The following is a 15,317-nucleotide window of genomic DNA, read 5'->3' on the forward strand; positions in this document are numbered from 1 at the left end:
AAATACAAGACTGACTTGCAATTGCTTCTTTTAAAGGTTCTTCTGACACAATGGTAGCCCTAGTTCTAAGCCAGGAGAGGCCTGTGTTGAAGTCCCACCTGCTCTAGAGGTGTGTAAGAATATCCCTGAACGGGCTGATATAAAAAAAAAACAATGGCGTGACCTACATAGATAGATCAAATTGACTACCTTTCTGCCACAGTTATATTCATGCCCCGGTAACTCTGGAGAGTAATCGGTCTTTCCCAAACCAAAATGACACAGGTTCAGTTGAAATAAAGTCTTTATTTCATATAAAACATATTCTATTGACTATCAGTGCAACTGTTCTAGTTCAACGCATTGTTCCTGGAAGCTGGTGTGTGTCTCAGTTGAATCCTTTCTACAGAATGGTATACTGCACTGATAGTACTATTTGTTCTTGCATATCTGTCGTGAGTGTGTATGGACAGCATCCACAAATGTAGCCACATGTTCAGGATCCATATCAGGATACATGCCATGCCCCAGATTTGCAATGTAGCGCTGCGTACCAAACTCATCAATCATCTTCTTCACTGTTTCGCTTATTTTATCCTAAGTTTAAATATAAGGTAAAATAATTACATTCAAAATTCATCTTCAATTGTGACTTAAATGCAGAACTTTTTTGCTTCTACTGCTAATTACCTTAGATGCATAGAGTGCACAAGGATCCATGTTACCTTGAAGGGTTACTTTCTTTCCAGTTCTTTCACTGTAAGAGAAGGAACAGGTCCAAACATTAGCAAATTTCCATCCATTTCTCCTTCAGGCTAAACATTTGGAAGTGGGGAAAACTTTCAAAGACATTCACAATGAAAGCACTTTAGCAAGGTCATCTACAAGTATTTGTGATTTGAGCAAGATGTGTTCTTTTGGATAAAGGGACAAAATAAGTTAATGTTCATTCATAGGATGTGGGAATGGCTACCAATGCTGGGACTTGTCACCCCTCCCTGGCTGCTCCCTTTTTGAAGTCTCAGTGGCTTGCTAATTCTTTCCAGAAAGCAGTTAAGAGTTGACCACATTGCTGTGGGTTTGAAGTTGCACATATCCCAAATCAGGTAAAGATAGCAGCAGATTTCCTTCTCTGAACAAGACCAGTAAATTGGCAACAATTCAGTGCTTGTAAAATGGCCACTATTACTGATATCACTTATTGTTAAATTCCAGATTTATCTCCTTCATTGACTTTAAATTTTCAGCTGCCTTGTAGGCTCAGTGGCTAGCACTGCTGCCTCACAGCACCAGGAACCCAGGTTTAATTTCACCCTTGGACGGCAGACTCCAAGAGACATTGGAGTGCAGGTTCACGGTTCCTTGGAAGTGGAGTGGCAGGTAGATAGGACAGTGAAGCTGGTGTTTGGTATGCTTGCCTTTATTGGTCAGTGCATTTCATACAGGAGTTGTTAGGTCATGTTGCAGCTGTACAGGACATTGGTTTGGCCACTTTTGGAGTACTGCGTGCAATTCTAGTCTTCCTAATCAGAAGGATGTTGTGAAACTAGAAAGGATTCAGAAAAGATTTATGAGGTGTTGGAGGGTTTGAGCTGTAGGGAGATGCTAAATAGGCTGGGACTATTTTTCCTGGACTGTTGGAGGCTGAAGGGTGGCCTTATTAGAGGTTGATAAATTCATGACAGCCATGGATAGAGTAAACAGGCAAGGTCTTTTTCCTGGGGTGGGGGAGTCATAAACTAGAGGGCATAGGTTTAAAGTGAAAGGAGAAATATTTAAAAGGGACCTATGGGTCAATTTTTCATGCAGTGGGTGGTGCGTGTATGCAATGAGTTGCCAGAGGAAGTGGTGGAGGCTGGTATGATCACAACATTTAAGAAAACATCTGGATGGGTATATGAATAGGAAGGGTTGAGAGGGATTTGAGCCAAATGCTGGAAAATGGGACTAGATTTATATAGGTTATCTGAGTGGTATGGACAAGTTGGAGCAAAGGGCCTGTTTCCATGCTGTATATCACTGACTGTGTGGAGTTTGCACATTCTCCCTGTATCTGCATGGCTTTCTTCTGGTGCTATGGTTTCCTCCCATAGTCCAAAGATGTTCAGGTTAGGTGGACTGGCTATGCTAAGTTGCCCATTGCGGCCAGGCAAAACGGATTAGCCACGGGAAACGCAGGGTTATGGGAATGGGGTAGGGAGGTTGTGTTTCAGTGGGATGCTGTTTGGAGAGTCAATGTGGACTTTGATGGGCCAAATGGCCTGCTTCCACGCTGTAGGGATTCTATAATGACATTACATGAACTTATATCCCAATATCATTAGTTCAAGGCAAAGGATGACTCATTCAGCAATAGAATCACTATTATTTCATCAATGATAGCATTGGTTGCTCTCCAAGATCCTGGAGGGTCACAGCTACTCCAAGATACATTGGAACATATCTTGTTCTGGCTGCTTTATTTTATAAAGTAGATTAAGCAGCCAATGAAAACTGCTTTGGTTTTGGACCAACCTTTTAAGTAAAGATGTAAATTTATTTTGATTTCTCTACTAGAGGAATTTGGAGACCTCAATTCTGCCTACCCCAGAAGCTACATCTAGATTTGGTCAGATAGTAAGAGGTGGACAGGAGATAAATGAGTGGTGCAGGATCCTATTTTCTATGTTTTTAAATTTTCAATGAAGCAAAGGAAGAAGTTATATTTTACGGATGCAACAAGGTGTGCATAAAACAGCACGGTGGCTCAATGGTGAGCACTACTGTCTCAGTACCAGGGACCCAGGTTTAATTTCACCCTCAAGTGATTGTGCAATTACCACATAGAAATTCTCCATGTTTGCGTGGGTTCCTTTCCGGTAATCCGATTTCTTCCCAGTACAAAGATGTGCAGGTTAGTTGGATTGGTCATGCTAAATTGCCCATAGTGTCCAATGATATGCAGGCTAGGTGATTTAGCAATGGGAAATGCAAGGTTACAAGGATGGAATGGGTCTAGATATGATGCTCTTCAGAGGGTTGGTGTGGACTTGATGGACCAAGAGGCCTGCTTCCACACTGTAGAGATTCTATGATTCTAAAGTATTGGCAGTGGTGAAGAGACTGTAATGAGGCATGAGATGGCTGATCGTACCCATAATTTGGCAATATATTTATTCCCAATTGTGGTGGTGAATTTGCCTACAAAAAGAATTGCATTATAAAAGACTGATATCATGCATATTGTTAGTCAGAAGTCTTTTACTGCTGATTTTGTTCAGCATTACTAAATTTACAGCTCAGTTCTGAAATTGGCGTGGACTGTGTGTGGTAAGCAAGATTACCACCTCAACCACATACAAATATCACGTCAGGAAGTCAAAGGAAACTGTTTCCTCAAAATAAATTGTGTGGCTTATTGGTTACTATGAAAAATATTTTTTTGGAAGACATTTTAACTACTTGTGCTCTGAATTCAGTCTTTGTTTTCCACAGTCTTTGTTTTCCACAATAAACTCTTGCTTTGGCATTCTGTTTCTTTAAAATTATAGAATTTTTAAGAGATTCTTGTATGGGACATCCCCAGTTTCCCTTGAACTGACTGAAATGGCCCTTAGAGCCAGAGGGCAGTTAAGAGTCAACTACATTGCTGTGGATCTGGAGTTACACGTAGGCCAGAGCAAGTTAACATAGCAGACTTCTCTCCTTCAAGGACATTTGTGAACCAAACGTGCTTTTCTTCTTGACACGAGTTACATGGTCACTATTGGACTAGCTTTTAAATTCCAATTTTTAAAAAAAATTGAGCTCAAAATTCCCCATCTGCCACAGTGGGATTCCAATCCATGGTCTCCAGATCATTACCCTGAATGTCTGGAGTTCAATGATATTACCACTACATTAATGCCTTCCTTACCTTTACTAGTTAAAGCCTGAAATTGCTTAGCAATATGGAGTTAAACACTATTTCCCCAAGTTGACAGGGTGGGCATTCCATGTTGAATATCCCAGTGCTCTCTTCACCAGCATTGCACCTTCCAACATCTATGTACTAAGTCTTAAGCAAAACTCTACTGTCCTATCCTAATCTGTATGATGGTCCATCCATACATCAACCCTGAAAACAGTCTTGCTGGGAGCTATCATGTGCCAGAAAAATTTAAAAGTATCACTCTTACCTTGGAATCCCTCTACAAGCATAATCTCCACTGTCCCCAGCCTCAATATCTAACTTCCTACTGTTTCCAATTCTTAAATCATTCATAACATTCAGCCATTCAATCTTCGCTGTCCACTTCCTATCTGAGGCCAACTGTGTCGATCACACCTCCCTAAATTAATCTACAGTGGCACATTTTACAATGATCTCTTCTGCTTCCTCACCCATCTCTTTTCCTGTCAATCCTCCAACAATCCTCTATCGTTAGCCCCCTCTCTCTGAATTTCCCAATTCTGATTGTCCAGCTCACTGTTCCCCATGTCCTGGTTTAACATCCCAAACATATTTAAGTTCTTTGTTGAGTAAATTGGTTAAAAAAAGGACTGAAGCTGCCCACAAATCCACTCGAAGAGAACGTGCCTCCTGCCACTTGTCGTTCATCACCACAGCCCGTAGGAGAGGGAACCAGCAAAAAAGGATGGATCAGCAAGTGGGTGGGTTAGGAAGCTGCAGAAGTCATAGGCTGAACAGATAGCAGAGTTGGTTTTGAAATGACAGAGGTTGCAGTTCAGAAAGTCAAAGACAGAAATTGTTTGTAGGAAGCAGGAAGAGCAGCGAGCAGGATTTGTCCTATTTATTCATGCTATGTGGGCCTCACTGGCTAAGTCAGCAGTTATTATGCATCTCTAACTACCCAGAGGGCAGTTGAGTCAACCACATTGCTGTAGGTCTTGAATCACAAACTGCTATCCTTACCTGGACTGGCGTCCTTTGCTGAAGGGCATTCATGAACCAGATGGGTTTTTCCAACAATTGATGGCTGTTTCATGGTCATCATTAGACTCTTAATTACAGATATTTATTCAATTCAAATTCCAATATATATTGTGACAGGATTAGACCTGGGTCTCCAGCACATTACTGGGGTGTCTGGATCGATAGTCTAGCGATAACACCACTAGCCCAATTCCTCTCCAAAGAGTGGGAGGTCCAGGACATAGGATCAGTGGTGAGTAACATTGGCAGTGATTGTATGGTAAGTAGAAGGTTCTAATACTTCTTTCATATTTGAGCTATTTTAGTAGGAACTTAGTAATGTTAAATATTTCAACTTACAGGTTATAATGTCATAATTCTTTTACAGATGAGGAAAGTCCTATAGAACCTAAGTGCAGGTTTTACACTGGTTTTAATGGGAAAACGTGATTTGAAACTGGTTCATTCTAAGTTGTGATTTTCAGAAACAATTTTAACTCGGATTTACTGTCATTTCGGAGTTTTGCTGAATGGGTGCATCATGTAAACGGTGATTAATTTCAGAGCCTATTTCTTCCTTCAAATGTTTACAGTTAAAGATTAAATTTGCTTTAAAAATCATATGGAGCTTTGGGCGTTCAAAGAAAAACAGGTACAAGCTGTTGATTTTCTACTTGGACATTATTACAGGTCTCATTTTTGTGAATCATTCCTAACAACCACCTCTCCTTCCCAGCTATGACCCAGCCTACCACACAGCACATTTCCTGAATGTGCTCCATAAAAAAAACAGCTGTTCAGGACGGCTGTTTTACAAGTGCACACACCTTCACAATACTGCATTTGGCAGCAGTTGTGTTTATTTAGAAAACTTCTCAATTCACTTGGTAATGGCTCCCAGAAATGTTGAGAGGCCATTAAGTAACCAAACAGTGACATATATTTACAGTTGTGCCTCACTGACTAATTATACAGCTGGGACCTATGATCACAGTCTAAATATGATCTTCAAAAGGCAAGCAAGAAGGGCAGAGAACCAATCAGACTCAAAAAACACAAATCAGAATGTGAAGTGAATCATACAGGATGCTCAAGCAGCACAGCTTGATGCAATGCACCTTTGAATCCCCACTTCTTGCTCATCCGGAAATTGTTCCTTTCTCTGAAGAGCGATATTTCATTCTAACAACCAATAATTTGCAGGAGGGGCCTAGCATTTTAGTTGGAAAACTGCAAAATGCAGCTTGGATTTAAATTCAACCCACAATAACACAATGAAATGTTCTTTCATTGCAGATGTACAAACAAAAGAGGTTTCAGCAGGCAGAAGCAAGTTCCTAGTATGCACAACAAAATTAAACTACAATTCATTACAAGGTGGCTTTAGTTAGCTTTTCAGAGACAGTCCACAGGAATCATTTGTTCAGAAACAGAAACATTCAATAGGACCGTACAGAGATGCCCTTTTGAAGGTTCCTGTTAAGCGGAACAAGATAGACCAACGTGCATTTTCATTGTTTCTTTCATGTATTGGACATTGCAAAAGGCTTCAAAGCCAATGAATTACTATTTGAAGTGCAGGCCAAAAATCAACAGTAACAATCTACACATTCAACATTGAAAACTTGTCTGAAGGCCCTATTATTTTGTAGGAAAACATGTCTGTTTGCATACAATTAGAGCACAGAAACAAGATGAACCACGGAGTATTTAAGGTTGATGCACGTGGATAAATGTTGGCCAAAACAGCTCCAATGCACTTAAAAATTTTTACACAAGTTTTGATCTCTGCACCTTTACCTCCAACTCCACAATCAATTGCATATCCACTATCAGGATCTCCCAGATTCCACCCAATTCCACTCTAACTTTGTGGCTACTGGCTCAGAGCGCAACTTCCATCATCAAATTCCACCATCAAACTCCACATCACCACTGGCTCTTCTTCCACTCTGCATCAGCTTTTCCCATGAAATGTCTTGAGATGTCTACTTTAAAGCTGTTACAAAGTACAAGATACTTTTTGAATCTGCTGCTAATTGCTGCTACTAGGGCTGTCAGACTTCCTGCAGGGCCACTCCTTCACAACCTTATGGGAAAGGATTAATATATGGTCAGTGATCATGCACAGCATGATATACTTTTGAAACAGGGATACAACAATGTTTCATGCATTCCAATAATTCCAGGTAGTAATTAAGTGACCTAATTGAGTGCTTCATATTTCAGCAGATCCCACTTGTAACTGCATTTTATAATTTCATCTCTCCTCCTCATGCAGAAATAAATAAGGAATGTTACTCATTGGGTTTTCTTCTAAATAGTCTACATGGTTTCAATTTTACATTGAGGGGAAAAGGTTGGGTCTGCTTCATGGAATGGCTGTCTCCGTGCTGCCTTTTATATTAAGTGCTAATGATTATTGCCAATGAAGGCTGTAATAAGAATTGATTTGCAACCCATAAATGGACATGTATATGTTTTAACTCCCATGTTAATGGTTATTTGACTGGCTAATGCCTGTTCTCAAAATTCAAGTCCAGAATGGGTTAAAATGTTGAATAAATATTTCAGTGTTTCCTACACAGATGTCTTATCTCATCATTATTGTTTTCTGAACACAAAGCACTTATCTAACAAAAGCAGAAAGAGTCCATTCTGTTGTAATTCAAGTTTTTTCCCCCCCAAAATATATACAGGGCCTATCACTCAAAAGGACCCCTTGATGTTCACTAGTCTTTAGTATTCTTGTTGAATGGAATAATTAAAATATTTACTATGCTTCAACAACAAAGCTATTTCAACAAAGCCCTTTTATTCTCTATTTTTATCCTGTTTAATCTTTTATTTTCTCCCACATTTCTCAACTCATCTTCATACTTCACTAGGACATAAGAACCAGGAGCAGGAGTAGGGATCTGGCCCCTCAAGCCTGCCCCGCCATTTAATAAGATCATGGCTGATCTTTTTGAGACTCAGCTCCACTTACCCGCCCACTCACCATAACCCTTAATTCCTTTACTGTTCAAAAATTTATCTAGCCTTGCCTTAAAAACAGTGAGGTAGCTTCAACCGCTTCACTGGGCAGGGAATTCCAGATTCACAACCCTTTGGGTGAAGAAGTTCTTCCTGACCTCAGTCCGACATCTGCTTCCCTTTATTTTGAGGCAATGCCCTCGAGTCCTAGTTTCACCTGCTAGCAGAAACAGCCTCCCTGCCTTGACTTTATCTATTCCCTTCGTAATCTTATGCGTTTCTATAAGATCTCCCCTCATTCCTCCTCATACTTACTCCTGAGCCATTTTTGTACAGAATTTAGGATGGTGCCTGCAGTCCAGGCCTCAGATAATGACAATCTGGACTAGGGAGTACATGAGGGTGGTTCATTGGTGATTCCTCCTTCTCTCTTGTATAAACAAGTGAAGGGCAAACGATCCTCTGGGTGAGGTGAGCATTTGGTGGGTGGGGTGGCAGGGAAAGGAGAATTGGAAGCTTCCAAAATTAACTTTAACAAAAAAGAGAAATGGGCTAAGTAAGGAACTTGGAACAGGGTGGAGAATGTGATGAGTAATAGAAAGAGGGGGGCATATTTAACCAACTCTTCTTCCCATTTCATTCAAGCCTTACTTCACAATGCACCTGCCTGTAGGAAAATTCTCTGCTCAGTAATTTACAGCTGAATATTGAAAGTTTAAAATGCCTAACCTTTGGCCTACCATTCAGTACATATTTCTGCAGCCACTGATTTGCACAAGCATGCCTTTGATGCCAAAGTAACCATTACTCTCCAGTATCTAAGCCCTTTACCCTCAGCTTTGATTTCTGTTTGTAGAGGTACAGTACTGAGCATAGCTAATACACAAATCCAATCATTGTCCGCTATGGCTGGGCAACATCACACTTATGAGACTCCATCTTTCAATAGTGTGACCAGTTATAAGCGTAACTGTGTGTCAGAAATCAGTAATACCCAGTCAGGAACGATGCAACATGTGGAATAAATTTATGCAGAACATTCATTCTTGCATTTCTTCATGGAAAGGTGACTGTAAAATAGTACTGTCGTACTCAATAATTTGATTTTAAATCATTATTTGCACGCTCTGGGTTAATGGTAGCTTGTCAGATAAATTATGGTTAAATAATGCTGAGCATACCGTGCAACTTTAGGCTGAATGGTCCAGTCCAACCCCACCACGTCATATCCAGACTGTGAAATATCTTCCAAGGCATAATGGGCATCCTTTGCAAAAATAATCTGGAGGATAAAACAGATTGAAATAAGTTATTTGTAGAATAAGCAAACTTCATGTTCAAACAACCAACTATAAAGCAGAAGCAAAACACTGCAGACGATGGACATACTCAGGAGATCTGGTAGCATATGTGGAGATAGAGATAGAATAATGTTTCAGGCTGTTCACCTTTCAGAACCTGGGAATGTAAGTGGTGTTATAGGTTTTTAAGCAATGAAAGCAAGAGGATGGGGAAAAAGAACAAAGAGGAATGTCTCGTTTAGGCTGGGATGGAAGGCTAAAGAGATTCAATGACACTAGGGGGTTCCTGGTGCAAAACTAAAGAGGGTGGTGAAGGGATAAGTGAAAAAATGAAAGCGGAATATCAAGGAGTTGCAAAAGGCAGAACCATTAAAACATCTGCTATCAAAAAGCAAAACAAAATGCAAAACGGGAGAAAACCCAAAACTTGTGAAAAAGAAAGTAAACAAAATGAGGCAGAGGTTAAGACCTGATATTTAATTCTGGCACCACATCTCAGCAACTAAGTACTGGACTTGGAAGGGATACAGCATGGTTCACCAAAATTAAACCATAGAGTAAAATATAGTGGGACATGATGGCCAAGCTTGATTTGTATTGCCTCGATGTTGAAAGTTGATCAACTATCTAATGGAGGTAGAGGTAGCTCTCAACCCATCAGAAGACAAAGCACAAATCTGAACAGTTCCTCCTTGGGTCCTCTGATCAGTCCATCTTTCAGATACAAAGGCTACACAGTTGAGAATCAGTGTGGTGCAACTCAAACATCCTCTGTTGTACCAGGTGTGCATGTAGATGGGTCTTCAATAAGTGCACTCCAAAATTTTCCAGTAGTTAAAAAGGGGACAAATGCAAACACTCTGCAAAACTTGCCCAGAATCATATCACTTTTACAAATTCTTAAAGAACAATCTTTACCGCCTTAGTATAATCAGCACACAGTACAATCAAACTGATATCAGTTCCCAAGCAGTGTAGAATCTTGACTTCTGGTCTGATTGGAGTGATAAGATAGAGATATTTTGTATTTCGTGGGAACTAGCAGTGCACTGAGCAAATCTCCAGTGATAGAGAAAGATGTATACAAAGATCCCAATAAATCAGGACTCTTGTCATTGCCCACCATCTCCCATCTATCCCAACAACTTGGGGAAAATTGCTGGCCTTTCATGCCTAAAAATGTTCTACTAAATTTTGGTTTATGAACTAAATTTTCCATTCCATCAACTAAGTCACTGACTCCACCTCAGCTCTCCCTATTGTGGTTAATACCAACAGCGTTGTTTCCATTCAGTATACAACTAAAAAAAAACTTTTTGACACTTGATTGTGTACAGTTCTAAAATACACCACTGTACATAGACAAGCCTTTAAATTCCAAAAGCAGCACTCTATGTGCAATTAGCTACATTCACTGCTTCATTATTTAGCACAGTAAGGAGAGATGACAAAATTATCTCTGAAACATACAATCAAAACTTGTTAGTTCATGTGTGGCATTAGCAGAGATCAAGCAGCAGATTAACTGTTTGCCACATTACAGGCTAACTAAACTAAGCTACAACTTATGCAGTACCTTTAACATAGCTTTGTGAACATTGATTTGCCATTGAACAGGAGTTCAAGATGACTCCTGGGAGCTTTTGAAAATGAATAGATAGGTAAATGGTCCTTTGTTTTTAAAGATGTATGGGAATGCTGTTATTCTCTTTAAATCTGAAAGGTATCACAGTGCATGACTCCAAAACTCAATAGTCAGTGTTTCATGCATAAAGTGCTTTGTGTTTCCTGTTGTGTCTGTTATTGGTGTTTGGGCTTTTAGTTTTTTCCCCTAGTTCCGGAATGATACTTATTGTGGGCCAAAGGAATGGAGTAATGCGTGTTAAGCTAGAATCAGGTGAATGGTAAGTATGAGAGACAGGTAGGATGGTGGTTAGAGATAATACTCAGGAATTATGTATCCCTTCCGGCCTTGTTTTTGTCATTTCTCTCATGTCATTAGGGTGTAGGTCTCTGGCACAGAGTCTGTCCCTCTTGCACAGAAGGGAAGGGGGGATAGCAAGAGAGTGATAGTCACTGGGGACTCAATAGTTAAAGGGACTGATAGAAGGTTTGCCGGGAACGAAAGAGACTCACAACTGGTGTGTTGCCTCCCAGGTGCCAGGGTCCGTGATGTCTCGGATCGTGTCTTTGGGGTTCTGAAGGGAGAGTGTGACCAGCCCCAAGTTATGGTCCACGTAGGCACCAACAACATAGGTAGAAAGAGGGATAGGGATGTCAGGCAGGATTTCAGGGAGCTAGGGTGGAAGTTGACAGCTAGAACAGACAGAGTGGTCATCTCTGGTTTGTTACCCATGCCACGTGATAGCGAGACAAAGAACAGGGAGAGATTTCAGCTGAACGCGTGGCTGCAGGGATGGTGCAGGAGGGAGGGCTTCAGGTACCTGGACAATTGGGGCTCATTCTGGGGAAGGTGGGACCTCTACGAACAGGATGGTCTCCACTTGGACCAGAGGGGCACTAATATCCTGGGTGGGAAATTCACTAGTGCTTTTCGGGTGGAGTTAAACTAGCTCAGAAGGGGGATGGGAAACTGAGGTGTAGTCCTAGTACACAGGAGGACGAGTGTAGGGAGGACATGGTCAGGACCTCAGTGTCACAGGAGTGTGCTGGCAGACAGCAAGCTGGATTGAAGTGTGTCTACTTTAATGCCAGGAGTATCCGGAATAAGGTAGGTGAGCTTGCAGCTTGGATAGGTACCTGGGACTTCGAATGTTGTGGCCATTTCGGAGACATGGATAGAGCTGGGTCAGGAATGGATGTTGCAGGTTCCAGGGTTTAGATCTTTCATTAAGGTCAGGGAAGGTGGTAAAAGAGGGGGGGGTGTGGCTTTGTTGGTCAAGGACAGTATATCGGCGGCTGAAAGAACCTTTAAGGACTCATCTACTGAGGTGGTATGGGCTGAGGTTGCCGAGGAAGGTTTGTCAACTGAGTCACTATGGGTGGAAGTTAGGAACAGCAAGGGAGCAGTCACCTCACTGGGGGTTTTCTACAGACCCCCAAATAGCAGTAGGGAGATCGAAGAACTCATTGGCCGGCAGATTGTTGAAAAGTGCAAACGTAGCAGGGTTGTTGTTATGGGTGACTTCAACTTTCCCAATATAGATTGGAACCTCCTTTAGTGCAGATGGTTTGGATGGAGCAGTTTCTGTCAGGTGTGTTCAGGAGGGTTTCCTTACTCAGTATGTGGACAGGCCGACGAGGGGGGAGGCCATTTTGGATTTGGTGCTCGGCAATGAGCCAGGACAGGTGTCAGATCTCGTGGTGAGAGAACACTTTGGCGACAGTGACCACAACAGCCTCACATTTACCATAGCCATGGAGAGGGAAAGGAGCAGTTACCAGGGGAAGATATTTAACTGGGGTAAAGGAAACTATTATGCTATCAGACAGGAGTTGGGAAGTACAGATTGGGAGCAACTATTCCACAGAAAGGGCACAGCAGGCATGTGGAGGCTGTTTAAGGAGCAGTTGTTGCGAGTTATGTATAAATTTGTTCCTCTGAGACAGGTAAGAAGGGATAATATTAAGGAGCCTTGGATGACAGGAGCAGAGGTGCTTCTTGTCAAAAAGAAAAAGGCAGCGTACGTAAGGTGGAGGAAGCAAGGGTCTAGCAGAGCTTTAGAGGATTACAGGCTTGCTCGGAGGGAGCTCAAAAGTGGACTGAGGAGGGCTAGGAGGGGGCATGAGTAAGGCTTGGCAGGAAGGGTTAGGGAGAACCCGAAGGCATTTTACTCATACGTGAGGAATAAGAGAATGATCAGGGAGAAGGTAGGGCCGATCAGGGATAGCGTAGGGAACTTGTGAGTGGAGTCTGATCAGATAGGGGAAGCCCTCAATGAGTTTTTTGCTTCGGTTTTCACTAAGGAAAGGGACCTTGTTGTGAACGAGAACTTTGAGGAGCAGGAAAACAGCCTTGAACAGATCAAGATTGAGGAAGTTGATGTGCTGGAAATTTTGGCAAACATTAAGATTGATAAGACCCCAGGGCCAGACCAGATTTATCCTAGGTTGCTCCGGGAAGCGAGAAAGGAGTTTGCTAAGCCGCTGGCCAAGATCTTTGCTTCCTCACTCTCCATGGGAGTCGTACCGGAAGATTGGAGGGAGGCAAATGTTATTCCTCTTTTCAAGAAAGGGAATAGGGAAATCCCTGGAAATTACAGACCAGTCTTACGTCTGAGGTCAGCAAGGCTTTGGAAAGAATTGTGAGAGATAGGATTTATGACTATTTGGAAAAGCATAGCGTGATTAAAGGGAGTCAGCATGGCTTTATGAGGGGCAGGTCATGCCTTACAAATCTTATTGAGTTCTTTGAGGAAGTCACGAGACAGGTTGACGAGGGTCAAGCAGTGCATGGACTTCAGCAAGGCATTTGATAAGGTTCCCCACGGCAGGCTCATTCATAAAGTCAGGAGGTATGGGATACAGGGTGATTTGGCTGTCTGGATTCAGAATTGATTGGCTGACAGGAGGCAGAGAGTGGTTGTAGATGGTAAGTATTCTGCCTGGAGGTCAGTGCTGAGTGGTGTCCCGCAGGGCTCTGTTCTTGGGCATCTGCTCTTTGTAGTTTTTATAAATGACTTGGATGAGGAGGTTGAGGGGTGGGTTAGTATGTTTGCTGATGACACAAAGGTTGGAGGTGCCGTTGATAGTATCGAGGGCTATTGCAGGCTTCAGCGAGACATTGACAGAATGCAGAGCTGGGCTGAGAAACGGCAGATGGAGTTCAACCTGGATAAATGTAAAGTGATGCATTTTAGAAGGTCGAACTCAAATGCTGAATATAGGATTAAAGGCAGGATTCTCGGCAGTGTGGAGGAACAGCGGGATCTTGGTGTTCAAGTGCATAGCTCCCTCAAAGTTGCCACCCAGGTGGATAAGGTTGTTAAGAAAGCATATCGTGTTTTGTCTTTCATTAACAGGGGGATCGAGTTTAAGAGCCGCGAGGTTATGCTGCAGCTCTACAAAACCCTGGTGAGACCACATTTGGAATATTGTGTCCAGTTCTGGTCGCCCTATTATAGGAAAGATGTGGAGGCTTTGGAGAGGGTACAAAGGAGGTTTACCAGGATGCTGCCTGGACTGGAGGGCTTGTCTTACGAGGAGAGGCTGACTGAGCTCGGACTTTTCTCTCTGGAGAGAAGGAGGAAGAGAGGTGACCTGATGGAAGTGTACAAGGTAATGAGAGGCATGGATAGAGTCGATAGCCAGAGGCATGGATAGAGTCGATAGCCAGAGACATTTCCCCAGGGCAGGATTGACTGCCACGAGGGGTCATAGTTTTAAAGGTGTTAGGAGGATGGTATAGCGGAGATGCCAGAGGGAGGTTCTTCACGCAGAGAGTTGTGAGCGCATGGAATAGTTTACCAGTGGTAGTCGTGGAAGCGGAGTCATTAGTGACATTTAAGCGACTGCTGGACATGCACATGGACAGCAGTGAATTGAGGGGAATGACCTGGTTTGATAGGTAGTGCTGATAACATGGAGGTTTCTGTTCCTGTAGCACCTGAATGAGCAGAAACCCAAAACAGCCCAAGTACCTCTACGTGTGAAGTTCTGTCCTGTCTTTTTATCTTCAAAATGGCATAAAGTATGCTGCTGCCTACAAAACAAGCGACAGTCAGAGGACGTGGTACAAGAGAAGACACTAGTAACTCTACCTACACCAAAAAATATACCAGAAATGACAACCAGACTGCTTAGACTGCATAGGATCATGGTTGTGCACAAACCTACATCAACGCTGCATGAAATGCTTTCAAAGACGAAAGACCCCATACCGACAGTAAACAGGACGCATGTGATATACAGAATCCCTTGCAACGAATGCAATAAAAATTACATTGGACAAAACGGGGAGGAAACTGATGACCAGGATACACGAACACCAGCTGGCAGTAAAAAGACACAACCAGTATTCATGTGTCTTGATACACGGAAAGACGGCCAACAGTTCAACTTGGACAAGTGAACACCAGATGTACAAGGGAATTTTTGGCGGCCTGGTTCTCAACACGGGACTCCATTAACAAACACATAGAAACAGACCTCGTGCAGAGACTGCTGCTGAAAAACAGAACTGGAAGTGACAAGACCCACCACACCAG

At 42.3% G+C, this 15,317-nt stretch overlaps 1 protein-coding gene across 1 annotated transcript in view; it reads right to left on the bottom strand.

The window, feature by feature from the left end:
* Positions 1-265: 265 nt before the first annotated feature.
* urod (uroporphyrinogen decarboxylase) overlaps positions 266-15,317 on the bottom strand; it is a 51,585-nt gene continuing 36,533 nt past the window's right edge. The window contains exons 8-10 of the mRNA XM_048539118.2: positions 9,031-9,131; positions 670-736; positions 266-576 (exon numbers count right to left, since the gene is read on the bottom strand). Of these exons, the coding sequence (XP_048395075.1) occupies positions 412-576; positions 670-736; positions 9,031-9,131 (333 nt within the window). The 3' untranslated portion in view covers positions 266-411. The remainder of the gene's footprint in view (positions 577-669; positions 737-9,030; positions 9,132-15,317) is intronic.

Source organism: Stegostoma tigrinum, chromosome 8, assembly GCF_030684315.1.
Source record: "Stegostoma tigrinum isolate sSteTig4 chromosome 8, sSteTig4.hap1, whole genome shotgun sequence".
In the NCBI taxonomy this organism is placed as follows: Eukaryota; Metazoa; Chordata; class Chondrichthyes; order Orectolobiformes; family Stegostomatidae; genus Stegostoma; species Stegostoma tigrinum.